Raw genomic sequence first — 14,722 nt, 5'->3', positions numbered from 1 at the left:
GAATAACACATTATCCAAAAACTCATCATAATTAGAGATCTTTTTTTAATTTGTTTAATGTTTATTTATTTTTGGGAGAGAGACAGAGTGCAGGCAGGGGAGGGGCAGAGAGAGGAGACACAGAATTAGAGGCAGACTCCAGGCTCTGAGCTGTCAGCACAGAGCCTAACAGGGGGGTCCAACTCACAAAACATGAAATCATGACCTGAGCCAAAGTTGGACACTTGACTGACTGAGCCACCCTGGCAACCCTAGAGATCTTTAACTCATGTCAAAGATATCTTTTGAAAGTAGAATAAGCAAACAAGACCAGTTAGTCATACTTCACTAAGTCTGTTTTAAATCTTGTTTTATTATACCTTATGATACTTAGAAAGAATAAAAAACACTTGTTTTTAGAGTATACAGTAATATCCAATGGTGATAGGGCTGAGTAAGTTTAGTCAGTAACATGATGCATGTGTTGCTGAGAAATTAGACAGTAGAGGAAGGTAAGAAATGGGCTGCAGAAATATTTGACCTACATTTCAATTTGATCTGACATAGTAGTTGAAGGTCTCTCAGTTCCCTTCGAGTGTTCCTTCAGGCCACTCATAAGACTAGTTCAGTTCTTCTTTTAGTTGGGTACCATTACCCTCAGGCCTTAACTACTTTTGCTTCTTAGTAGAGCATATCCTATCTCACTTCAGTAAAACAAACATTAGTTTACACAATGAAGTCAGTAGTCCACATACAAATAAATTGGAGTCTCCAGGGGAAACTTCTCATAATTCACTGTAGCTGGGGAATTTCAAGCTGAAGGACACTTTTTTAAATGAAAATATTTGAGCCCTTACTGATTTAAAGGCTACCTTAAAACAATCTGAGGAAGAGTCATTAACCCAAACTCAGTCCAAAAGGTTCTAGCCCTTTGAATTTAATATCTATCTTTTAGTGGCAAAAAATAAATGCATCAAAAGAATTTTACTGGAATATAGGGCAAAAAAGGCAGTTTCTATTTAATCAGCTATGAAGGTAATAAAAAAAAAAACCTTGAATGGGGCGCCTGGGTGGCTTAGTCGGTTAAGCGTCCGACTTTCGCTTAGGCATGATCTCACGGTTCGTGGGTTCGAGCTCCGCGTCAGGCTCTGTGCTGACTGCCAGCTCAGAGCCTGGAGCCTTTTTCAATCTGTGATTCCCTCTCTCTCTGACCCTCCCCTGCTCATGCTGTCTCTCTCTCTCTCTCTCCTAGAAATAAATCAAACATTAAAAAAAATTAATAAAAAACCTTGATCTCTTTAAAAGTAAAAAAAAAAGAAAAAAGAAAAAAAGAAATTCAACAGTTTCTAACAGAAAGTTTAAATATGGTTAATATCAAAGAATTCTGAATACAAGTCCAAATAGAAAGGAAAATAGTTTCATAAATGTCTGAAAAGTATGCTATAGATAAATTCATTTAGAAATGTTTATTAGCTGGTTGACAATGTATAAGGGGCTTTGTTAATTGTATGATGAAAAAAGACACACGTCATGTTCGCCACAAATTAGTATTTTCTCTTCAGTGTTAAAATAGTAGCAAGCATTGTTTCCATGGGAATAGTGATGAGGTTTAAAGATAGCGTAGTCATCAGACTTGTAGGAAACTCCAGAGGGCTAACGATGAACTTCTGAAAACCAATGAAAAAACACAGTTATTGTGTGAGTCGAGGACAGAGAACAGATGGTTCATGAGAAATGTTTACCAAAATACCTGTCACATGGAATGTGCTCAACAAATGTAGCCTATTATCCTTACTGAAAGGAACATATTAAGATGAAGGAGAAGAGAGAAAGATCACAAGTTTCTTTTGTGACATAAGGAATTTGAAGTTCATGTGAAATGTCCAAATAGATATGGCAAGTTGCATCTGAGAATCAGAAAGGACTATCACAAAATAAAGATACAGATTTAGTAAAGATCACCTGAAAGATATTTCAAAACATTAGAATTGATGAAAATACAGAGGAAATATTAGTATGGAAAAAAAGTGAACAGAGATGAAGAAAACACTGAAAAAATAAGAATCAGAAAAACATATCATCAGTAGTAAGAGCACTTTATGAAAGTATAAATGTATATTGTGCCTAAGTACATTGCACATTACAACATTCTATATTCTGCACCACTGTGAATTAGAGGTGATTACTTAGGGACAGAGAAACCTTAGAAGGTGGAAGTGTCAGGAGGAGTTGAAGACATTATGCGCGTGAATGTGTGTGTGTGTGTGTACATGCACACATGATAGAGGTTAGAGATATTCATGGGAGAAAATATGTATGCAATAAACAAAAACAGAAAGTAGTATTCTTTAACCATAGAGCTGGAACAGAGACTTTAAATGACTACAGAACGTACACAGTAAACCCACCTTGTCTGATATATATTAGTACATTACGAAGGAACAACATCTCAAGCAAATACATCAAATAGGGAATTCTGAAAATCAAAAGATATCTTTCTTCTATGAAATGACAAACCCATAGAGTCAAAAGTAGTCCTTTACAGAGTGTACATTTAAATTGTAAAGTTTTAATAATAATAAATAATAAAAATCTCAATATGATAGAGTCCATATTGGTAAAACAATCCATAATAAAATGTCTCAGTGTTACCTGCAGATTTAACAGATGTCAAGAATCAGCAATGAGAAACAACACAGTAACGACATTCATTCTGCTGGGACTGACAGATGACTCCCAGCTACAGGTTTTGATTTTTATCTTTCTCTTTCTCACCTATATGCTTAGTGTAACTGGGAACCTGACTATCATCGCCCTCATCTTATTGGATTCCCACCTTAAAACAGCTATGTACTATTTCCTACAAAATTTCTCCTTCTTGGAGATCGCATTCACATCTGCTTGTATTCCCAGGTACTTGTATAACATAGCAACAGGTGACAGGGTCATTACGTACAATGCCTGTGCCAGCCAGGTGGTTTTTACCGACCTCTTTGGTGTAACCGAATTTTTTCTCTTGGCTGCCATGTCCTATGACCGCTACGTGGCCATCTGCAAACCCCTGCATTATGCGACCATCATGAGTAGCACAGTCTGCAGAAGACTTGTTTGTTGTTGTTGGGTAGCTGGTCTATTTATTATAATCCCCCCACTTAGCCTAGGCCTAAATCTGGAATTTTGTGATTCTAATATCATTGATCATTTTATCTGTGATGCATCTCCCCTCCTGAAAATCTCTTGTTCAAATACTTGGTTCATGGAACAGACTGTTATAATCTGTGCTGTGCTGACCCTCTTTATGACACTTATGTGTGTAGTTCTGTCTTACATTCATATCATCAAGACAATTTTAGGATTGCCTTCTGCCCGCCAAAAGAAAAAAGCTTTTTCTACCTGTTCTTCCCACATGATTGTGGTTTCCATCACCTATGGTAGCTGCATCTTCATCTACATCAAACCTTCAGCAAAGGAATCAGTGGCCATTAACAAGGGTGTGACAGTGCTCACTACCTCTGTAGCTCCAGTTCTCAACCCTTTTATTTATACCCTGAGGAACAAGCAAGTCAAACAAGCCTTCAATAACTCAGTCAAAAGAATTGTGATATTTTCCAGGAAATAACAGAATGTGAAGCCAAAGAAACATATAATGAACTTCCCAAATTTTCTAGTCAAGTTATTTTATTCGAAACACTCATCCTGCTCAGCTAACATCTTCCTCACAAACGTCTTTTGAGATCCTTCCACAAACAGGCATGCTATTAGCTTTTAAAAATCTCAATCCTAGCTTTCCCTCCAAATTAGGAAAATCAAAAAACAAAACACAAAAGATTAAACAGAAGTATGTCTCCACACCAGAAAATATCAAGAGAAAATTCGTTACATTTTCAGCAAAAGACTAATAATGCTTGTCATTGCTTCTTCCAATCCAAAGCTTTCAAGGGATTATTGCTTGGTTCACTTCACAATTATGAATTTGGTAGTTTCTTTAGGTCAGGTACTATGTTAAACATGAAAATTAAAGGAGAGAACAAACCAGCAAAAACTTACTCTCATGTAGCCTCAGTGTCAAATAGAAACAATTTAAAAGAAAGCAAAATACCTAACTTGCACTCAAATAAATATTTTTCTGTGAAAGTTATAAACCTTACAGTTATGGAAAAATACCTAAAATATGAAAACAAATATTATAAGATTTGTTACTTTATCAAATTCATAATAACCCAGACCTTTAAATGTTATATATAAGGTTTTCTCAAAAAATACATGAAATAAAAGGGAAGATGATAAAAATTTTGAAGACCTCAAATATTTTGGTATTGTAAAAGAGAAAAAAAAAGCTTCCCAGATGCAGACACATATATTGAAATGCCAACATAGAATGTTACTAAAATATACAAACCCTTGCCAAAAATGACATGAAAGGAATCAAGGAAATAAAAACAGCTAGATACATATAGGATGTTAGAAACACAGAAAAGTTTCCAAACGGAATATGAAAAGCTATATATAAAGGTTTTGTATCTTTTAGGATAAAAAGATATACATTGGAGGATATTAACTGTTTACCACATTTCTTCCTGAAAAGTACTTCAAAAAGGTCATATTCTTAAACTATTTTCGACATCCACTACTCTCCATGCTTTGGGAATTTGAACTGACATTTCTCCTCTGCGTTCATGTCCCGTCTTTCCCAACTGCTGTTTCCCTGTCAGAGTATATTTTCCTCATTCCTTGTTGGCTCACTCACTCCTTCTTTCCAGCAGAGGGGAGAGATAAGAATGAGATAAGGGAAAATATATCTGAACAGCAAGATGTGATCTAGAGTTATTCATGGCAATGCATCTATGTTGGTCTTGCCTTGGGCTCCAGTAAAAAAAAAAAAAAAAGGAGTACCATAACATGGACAGTCATGATTTGGTGTAGGCAGGTCTAGCGTCCACTGAGGTCCCTCAGGCTGCTCCCTGAGGCCCTCCCTTGGTAGTTGTGGGGTAAAAAATGGCTGAGTCCGGTTGCTTCTCGAAACAAGCATTGCAAATCACTCTTTTGGGTCCCATCTCCCTGTGCCATGGGCTAGGCCAAGGTGGGCTGTTTTCTATGTCCTGAGCCCTGCCTCGTTTCCAGATCTCAGGCCCCGCGCTGTATTGATACCACCTGAAATGTAATCCCACAGGCTGGGCTGCTTCCCAGCCAGGGATCTCGTAGGGGGAATAGGGGAGCAGTTTCTCCTGGAGCCACCTGGGACCAGAGCACCCAGCCCAAAGAAAGTGTCACAGCTAGAGATAAGATCTCTCTCTGAATGCTTTGTGGTTAGAGATGGGATGACAGGATCCCTCTCTGTCCTGGGCCCAGGGTTTTCTCTTCTCCTGGGACAGTTCTATAAGCAGTCTCAGCTGGTCTTCCTCTTCCCCATGTCTCTCCATGGCTGTCCAAGGAGGGGACTCCCTCTCCTCTGTGACTCAGGGTCCCGGGATCCCGGCTGGTTTTTATCTTCCCCAGTTTGCAATCAGGCACATATGAGGCTGTCTGCTTAATGGACTCTTGTCTCTTTTTGTCCCAGACTCTTGCAGTTCAGTGTTCTCTGGGTTCAGCCCTTCTTTGTTTGAGAGATGCGGGCAGGCAAAAAATACAGAGCTCCCTACATCTCTTCCATCTTGCCTGGATACGTGCTGTTTCAAACTGGCATCTGCATCCCAGTGATTTTTGGGTTTTTTAAAGTTTATTTACTTATTTTGAGAGAGAGAGAATGAGCATGTGAGCAGAGAAGGGGCAGAGAGAGGAGAGAGAGAATCCCAAGCAGACCCTCCACTGTCAGTTCAAAGCCCAAAGCGGGGCTCAAACACATGAATTGTGAGATCATGACCTGAGCTAAAATCAAGAATTGGACACTTAATGAACTGAGCCACCAGGTGTCCTGCACCTCAATGATTTAGCTACTCTATCGACAATTACCCAAAGCATGGAAAGACCTCAAATGTTCAATAAAAGATAAATGGATAAAGATGTGATTCACATGCACACACACACACACACACACACACACACACACACACTCTGGAGTATTACTTGACAAACAAAAAGAATGAAATCTTTCCATTCCAGCAACGTGGATAGAACTAGAGGGTATTAGGCTAAGTGAAATTAGACAGTCAGAGAAAGACAAATATCATATGATTTCACTCATATGTGGAACTTGGAATCTGAGATACAAACAGATGAACAGAAGAGAAGAGAAGCAAAAATAATATAAAAACATGGATGGGGACAAAACAGAAGACACCCTAAACATAGAGATCAAACTGATGGTTGCTGGAGGGGTTGTGAGGGAAGTGGGCTAAACGGGCAAGGGGCATTAAGGAAGACACTTGTTGGGATGAGCACTAGGTGTTATATGTAGGGGATGATTCACTGGATTCTCCTCCGAAAATCATTATTGCACTATATGCTAATTAGCTTGGATGGAAATATTTAAAAATAAATAAATAACAAGTAATTAAAAAAGAGAGTTTAGCTGTATTTAGTCAAGCAATTTGCAACAAGGCATTTTTTCCTTCCTTTACTGTAGGCGTTTTCTTTCTTAAGCATCACAAGTTTATTAATTGTAAGCCCTGAACTACAATCATCAAACCATACTCCGAAAGCAACTAATATGTAATCACACAAGGTTTTCCCTGATTTCTAAGCAGTCTTCTCATATCCAACCTACTGTAATTTTTATTTTCCTTTTTTAATTGATCAAAAGCAACATTCTTAACCCGTCCTTCAAACCTCAGTTTATGTCTTAAAATCTTTTCACGTGGGTTCTTTTTAACACACATATTTTAAAATCTTGGGGGATGATATTTCACAGCAGAAATGATCAGAGCCATAGTTTTTACTTGAGTGAAATTTTTCTGAGGCATTCATGTAACCATGGCCTTACAAGCATCATCTGCGGGCAGAATAAGGAATGTCTGTCATATATCATCCCTCTTTTTCAAATGTAGATAAATACTCTTGTGATTAAAAAAATAAATTCATTCAGCAATAGCACTGAATACACAGTAATTTTTCTTAATGCATCTTTTCACATTAAGTGCTTTACAAGCACAACTACATCATATGAGATTAGGTAAGACAAAATATATTCATTATTAAAGTCTCTTATACCCATATCCTCAGAAAGTGTAGTAGAGAATTGGATCTAGCTTGCACACTTTTTCTCATCATACAATGAGCACCCAGTCTCTGTCTGATGCTGTCCTTACTGCCTCAATGGACAGTATCCCTCCTGTGGTCTATTTCAGTTGCTTTGCCAAAGTTCATTTAAAAAACATTCTTTAGGGACATTAGAACTCAGATCACTGAGGACCCTTTAGTCATCTAGGTGATCCCTGTGCACCTCCAGAAAATAGAGTAGAGAAACCTATATATTATTATTTTTGGAGTAGGAAATGCAACTCTTGGCTTAAACTGATCAGAGCTCTTCTAAAAACCAGAGGAAATGTATTTGTTCTCCTCCCTTACATTAGGCTTTTTCCATTCATGTCAGACACCAAAGGAAAATGTTTCCAAGTTGAAAATAAGAGTCTCTGGGTGCCTGGGTGGCTTATTCAGTTAAGCATCTGACTTTGGCTCAGGTCATGATCTCCCAGTCTGTGGTTTCAAGCCCCATGTCAGGTTCTGTGCTGACAACTCAGAGCCTGGAGCCTGCTTCTGATTCTGTGTCTCCCTGTCTCTCTGTCCCTCCCCTGCTCATTCTTTCTCTTCTCTCTCTCTCATTCTCTCTATCTCTCTCCGTCTCTGTCTCTCTGTCTCTCTCTCTCAGAAATAAATAAAAAACATTTTTAAAAAGAGTCTCTGATTGCACTCTTAATTGATATGAAAATAGGAAACTGAAAAAACTCAAGACCCTCCAGAAAAGCCTGGAGAATGACTGCTCTGCAAGGAGCCTGCTTGAGACCCTCTCTCTCTCCCTCTACCCTTCACCCCAACTCACACACACTCTCTCTCTCTCAAAAAAAAAAAAACTTTATGATGAAAATTTAAACTTAAATAATTCAATCCCTCCTAAGCATCTATCAGTTCAACAAAATGTCCCCTTAATATCTAAATTCCTCAATAATGATAATTTGAGTAATTTGATGATTGAGGAGAGAGAGGGCATTTTTATTGTTCATGAAGCACTGCACAGGATAGCAAGGTTAAGAAGAATATTTTACTAGGGTAATTTTTGCCTGGTATATATCTAAAGATGAAGTATGAAAAAGGTGAGTAGAATAGGATGTCAATTTTTAGTTACTTTCTAATTTGTTCTACTTATTGCGCTTTTCCTAGCCCTGAAGTATTTGGGAAAGAATCAAATCTAGAGAAACCAAAATGAAAAGACAAGGTAAAGAATAGGCCATAGTAAATTATTAGCACGCTATTTTACTTGCATAAAAGGGAAACGATTAATAAATTGATCTTATCTGGGGTGCCTGGGTGGCTCAGTCAGTTAAGTGTCCAAATTCGACTCACGTAATGATCCCATGATCTCATGATCTCACACACCCATGGTTTGTGGGTTCAAGCTCCGCCTCAGACTCTGTGCTGTCAAATCTGAGCCCTGAGTTTGCTTCATATTCTGTGCCCCTCCCTCACTCATGCTCTGTCTCTCTCTCTCAAAAAATAAATATTAAAAAATATTAGTAAATAAATTTAATTTATCTAAGACACTCGAAAATAGAATTTTCACAGAGAAAGAAGATTGAGGGGATATGAAAAATCTCAGGGAACTTGAAAACAAAGAACTCTGTTTTTCTTTCCTTCGGTATGAGAGGCTCACAAAGAAATCACTCTTTAAGAGTGGAAGGGTCATAAAAGGAAACAGTTTCCATGATTTGAGAAACCTTGAGAGTTTAAGTGTGTGGTGAGTATATGTGACAGGCTGTCCTGAGATAACATTGGCCTGCAGCTCTGCTAGTGTCTTCTCTTTAGTTGTACGAAATCTGCACTATTTCCTTTCTCAGAGTTTTTCATTAGAGTCGCTGCAAGAATGTCCATTTTCCTGTGACGGTCCCTTTAAAGCGAGGCTGGCCTTGCCATATGTGCCTCAGAAGACTTTAGAAGGCACATGTCCTTAGGAAGAGAGGAATGAATGTTTCCAGACTCAGAAGGCTCATGCCTTTTGCAGGAAGTGTTTGAAAGCCGACCTAGTGTTTTAGCACAACCTAGTGAAAACCATTCATATAACAAACTAATTGATGTCTCTTGCAGATACTGTGCATTCAGTAATGCAGAAATAACAGAAACCCTAGAGACTGGGTTTTCAGGTAGGACATATTTTCATAGCTATCATTATAAGTAATTATTGCTAATTGAGGACGAGAAGCAGTTATTGCTCCATAAACAGTCTTTTCCTCTTGTTGAAGAAAATACATAAGGGTCATAGATAATACCAACAAAATAAGACTCATACAGAAGAGAAGGCGGTTAATAATGTATTCATCCTTCATGTTTATCTCAAATTATAATGTAAATATATAAATAATGTGACTATATATGGTTTAAAGGACAGTACTGATTGGAAGGAAGTTGTAGACATAAGTGATGAGGTTGGGCAACAAACTCCCTTAACTGTCTTTGGGGAGTGCAGACATCAGCATACATGTGAAACTCTTGATCACAATAATGATAATATACTAATTTTTAATTTCTCCATTGGAACCTAACCCCCATATGTCCACAACCTGCCTACATTTCTTTAGGTCTTTCTTAGTTCAGGAATCTATACTGTGAAAGCCTTCCTGACAACTCTAATTCAGACAAAACAAATAACCCAGTTAAAAGCAGCGATCTGGAAGAAGATAAAATGTACATATATAATTACAGTGAGAATTTTTGTATAAATTAAATGAGTTTTATGATACAGAGTCTAACTCTGATGGTGGCAAATAGGAAATACTGAATGGAAGAGGTTCATCAAAATAGCTTGTCTCAGATTTTATAATAGCTGAGTAGAAGCAAGTCTTGACATAGAATTACATGCATGTGCTCTAATTTAGTGTCCAGAGTTGCATCTTTATTTAGGAAGACCGAGTCCAAGAGAATTACAGTATGCAGCCTTCAAGTTCTTTCTTTATTAGCGAAGTTAAATTATAAGAGCAGGAATTTAAAGTTCCAGAAGAGGATAAAAGAAGGGATGGGGTGGGGTGCTTCTTTATTCAGTCCTGTGGCTGGAAATGTGTTTATTGGATAGGCACTTGCATTACAAAAGAGAAAGTCAGAGGTTACACTAGTACACAATCACAATCACTGGCACAGGCCAGTACACCTTGGGAAGTCAAGCAAATCAAGAGGGATGGGAGTTTAGGTAGGTGCATTAGGGAGAGCAAAGGTTATGGTGGCAAACATCACATTTGTCATAATGTCGCTTACCCTGCTTGTGGGGAAAGATTTCTGAGAGAATAAGACCAAATAAATTAGGAAAATGAGAGGCTTGTTATCTTCTACAAAGGAACATATATTCACTCATACTTAATAAAATATGAACATGGAAAAGAGGATTAAAAGTGATGTGAGCCTAAGTGTCCATCAACAGATGAATGGATCAAGAAGATGTGGTTTATCTATACCATGGAATACTACATGGCAATGAGAAACAATGAAATCTGGCCATGTGTAGCAACATGGATGGACCTTGAGGGTGTTAGGCTGAGCGAAATAAGTCAGGCAGAGAAGGACAAATATCATATGTTTGCACGTATAGGAGGATTAGAAGGAACTTGACGGAGGAACAAGGGGGAGAAGAAGGGCGGAAATGGTGGGGGAAAGGGAGAGAGGCAAACCATGAGAGACTCTTGAATGCTGACAAAAACTGAGGACTGATGGATGTGGGGGGGAGGGGGGATGGGCATGGAGGAGGACACTTGTGGGGATGAGCACTGAGTGTTATGTGGAAACTAATTTGACAATAAACTATTTGTAAAAAAAATAAAAATAAAAATAAAAGTGATGTGTTTCTAAAAAGGAAAAGAGAACAAAGGCTGGTTAAATTTAAAGTTTGAATAAAAGATTAAGTTAGAAAATGTAAAAAAAATTAAATGCAGTTCCAATACATAGGTATATTTTGTCTGAAGACACTCAGAATTAGCATTTTATTCTTTCTAAATGTGATACGTTTCTTTAATAACTATAATTGTAATTCATCCATAGTCTGGTCTCAAGAGGCTGAGATCAATAGCCATGGGAATGGGGCAGAAAGCTATTTTGCAGTATATATATCCCACAGGTTTTTAATAATTATGACACTTATTATTTATTTGGATAGGGTTATGGATAGTGTTATGGATATGATTTATTTGAGTACTCAGAATTCCTTTTTGAGTGTGACTGATTCCAAACTCCTGACATTTCCATTACCCAAAGAATCTCAATCATGATCATACATCCTAGGGGAGATAGAATAACCAGTCTATATTTGGTGCCCAAATAAGAATCACTGCAAAAGAGAGAAATTCACTGCTACTATACTATTATATTTTACATCTTGAAAGTGTTGGTCCAAATAAAGATTAAACACTCTGCTACTTTAGATTGATTGATGGAAAAAGAGATAGAGAAAAAGAAGTACTGGTAAGACAAGGAAAAGTTGAATGAAACAGTTTTAGGGGCTCCATGAGATTTTCAAGACACAGAAATGAAATGACATCATTTTTCCCTTACACAATGTTAGTTTACTGATTTGTGTCTATGCTTACGCATTTGTTTCTCCAAAAATATTGCTCACTGAAATTGGTTCTAGACAGAACAAAAACAAAACAAAAATAAAAACACCTGGACTGCTAAATGAAATTTCTAATATGCATATGAAAATATGTAATCATAGTGTTCATACCGTGAATAGTAAAAGACAATTTCAGATTATAAGGGAAACAGTAGGAGAGAAATAGGTTTTAGGATATAGATGGGGAAGTAAATGAAGAAATAGATTCTATCTTGGATACAATCATAGGATTTTGTGGCAATTCTGTTCATAATGTTGCAGCCTGAGCCTTTTGGCTATCATTAATGCCTAAAATTTTCTCTACTATTTAAAAGATTGAAAGACAAATTGAATTAAAATTATATATGAGGTATATTAAAACATTCTCTTAAAAATAAATGTGTGCAAGGTGTCAGACACAGTTTCTGCAGTAACAAGGTATACGGCAGAGAAAGAACAAATTCTTTGTTCTTAGAGTTTGTTAGTGACTCAAATGATCCAATGACTATTCTTGATCTCCTAGAATATCTCCATCTATGGTATCTATGTGAATTACTACTGATTTTAATGAAAACCATGCAAAATAACTCCTTAATTTAAAAATGTCAACACTTCTCATCAGAGGGAGAGGGTTGCGGCTGAGGGTCAAGTAGGGACCATGCTCCAATTTCTCTTAGGAGAGGAATGAATCTTCAAACACAATAAGTGGTTTGAGCTTTAAAAAGGAAAGGAAAGCAAAAAGCAAACAACTGTAGTCTCTCAGAAATATTGTACGGGGAACAAATTCTGGACAATGGAAAAAAAATCTAACTACCCAAAGAGCAAGAGGTGCAGGAGAAAGTTTACTAAAAACAAACCCAGAAGCAATCAATAACAGTAGGTGGAGAATTAAAATATTAAAGTAGAAACTAGCTCAGAAGCTAAAAAAAGTCTGAATAGGAAGGCTTTACAAGGTTTAGACTTCAGATTTTTATCTAAAAGTGTACTCAAAATGACATTACAATTTGAAATAGACATGAAAAATAAGAATGTTGACCAGAATAGGCATCAATGAATATAGCTTAGGGGGCACCTGGTGGCTCAGGCAGTTAAGCGGCTGACTTCAGCTCAGGACATGATCTCATGGTTTGTGAGCTTAAGCCTTGCATCCGGCTCTGTGCTGAAAACTCAGAGCCTGAACCCTCTTCAGATTCTGTGTCTCCCTCTCTCTTTGCCCCTCCTCCACTTGTGTTCTGTCTCATTCTCTCTCTCAAAAATAGATAAATATAATAAAAAATTTTAAGAATATTGCTGGTCTCAGTATGTACACAACTCTAGTTTGTTTCTTCAGTCACATTTACATATCAACCTACATTTGCCAGAAATAAGGGAATAAAAGGATATATAAAAATATAACTTCTATTTTGGAAAAGTTTACAGAAACATAGAGGGGAAATATAAGTATTCGCAAGTATACAATGTGATCTATTCTAAGAGAGAGTAAGCAACAAGTGCTTGTCAATAACATGGGATCATAATCTCCCATTCTCTAGAAGGGTAATTGAAGATTTCCTTAGAAAACTGATACTTAAAGGGGCACCGGGGTGGCTTAGTCGGTTAAGCGTCCGACTTTTGCTTGGGTCATGATCTCGCGGTTCGTGGGTTCGAGCCCCGCGTCGGACTCTGTGCTGACTGCCAGCTCAGAGCCTGGAGCCTGTTTCAGTCTGACTCCCTCTCTCTCTGATCCTTCCCTGCTCACGCTGTCTCTCTCTCTCTCTCTCCTAGAAACAAATAAAACATTAAAAAAAAAAAAGAAAACTGATACCTAAAGAGAATTCTGAAGGACCAATTGGCATTATTAGTCAAATTATAGCCCCTGCAGAGAAGACAGCATGTAAAAATTATGAAGAACACAAGTAGTCAATGTTTGTGGAACTTAAGTTATGAGAAACAAAGGTAAGGAATTTGTAAGTGATGAAGTGAGGAAAATAAGGAAGGTCCTGTCCATGAAGACCCTTGCAGACCACAGACAGAGATTAATATTTATCAGTAAATAGTTAACACGAGAAGAGACATAGTCTTGGAGAAGGAGCATGATTTCATTTTAAGCACATGGTATATGAAGTGTCTGCGAGCATACAACTAGTGATGTGCACTTAGCAATATTTTTTTTGGAAAAGTTCTGACCTTTGGAATTCATCACGTAAATGACAATAAAATCAATTGCACTAAGTGAAATCCCCTTGGAGAACATGGAGTAAGAAGAACAAAGAGAAAACAAGAAAAGAAAGGTCTGAAGATAAAATATTGAGGAACAGGAATACTTCATAGATTAATCAAAAATGACGAGACTGTGGGCACTAAAAAGAGACCTACAGAATTAGGAAGAAAGTCAGGATGGCATGGAATCCATGTGAAGAATGACTAAACCTTAATTTAAAAATATACTCTGGGGATGCCACGCAAAATAGCCACTGAAAAAATATGCCATTGAATTCAACAACAATAACGTTCTTCTGGGTGTTAGAAAGAGCAGTGGGGTGCTGGACATGAAACTCAAGTTGAGGACCCTTAAAGCCGAAACTAAAGAGGGGTAAGATGAGAAGGTGGAGATAATGGTATCTTTTCAAAGGTATCAAAAAATTATTAAAGAGGCGAGAGCTCAGTCAGTTAAGCGACGGCCACTTTATTTCAGCTCAGGTCATGATCTCACAGTTATGAGTGCAAGCCCTCCTGACAGTGCAGAGCCTGCTTTGGAGTCTCTCTCTTTCTCTCAGACTCTGCCTGTCCCCAACTTGCGCTGTCTCGGTCTTTCTCAAAATAAATGAATAAACTTAAAAAAAAAAAAAGAATTGGGAGTACAAGCAGAGAAGGATAAAGAGACAAGGAAAATCTCAGTATCTAGTGTTGTGTTTTATTGTCCTTGTTTGCTTTCCAGGTGAAAAATACATCTTCCCCTTAAAATAATCCTTTGATAACTGAAGACAATTCGTATTCTTGTTATCTGGATATCACATGTATCCAAGGTTTGTCTTAGTTAAA

At 37.5% G+C, this 14,722-nt stretch overlaps 1 protein-coding gene across 1 annotated transcript; it reads left to right on the top strand.

Annotated features, from left to right (window-relative positions):
• The first annotated feature begins 2,662 nt into the window (after positions 1-2,662).
• LOC120227003 (olfactory receptor 6C2-like) lies at positions 2,663-3,622 on the top strand. Its single transcript, XM_039225157.1, has one exon. The coding sequence runs from the start codon at positions 2,663-2,665 to the stop codon at positions 3,596-3,598; it is 936 nt and encodes a 311-aa protein (XP_039081088.1). The 3' UTR covers positions 3,599-3,622.
• The last annotated feature ends 11,100 nt before the right edge of the window (positions 3,623-14,722 follow it).

This window comes from Hyaena hyaena, unplaced genomic scaffold (assembly GCF_003009895.1).
Source record: "Hyaena hyaena isolate Hyena2069 unplaced genomic scaffold, ASM300989v1 scaffold_1968, whole genome shotgun sequence".
Taxonomy (NCBI): Eukaryota; Metazoa; Chordata; class Mammalia; order Carnivora; family Hyaenidae; genus Hyaena; species Hyaena hyaena.
This window is presented reverse-complemented; position numbering and strand designations above follow the sequence as displayed.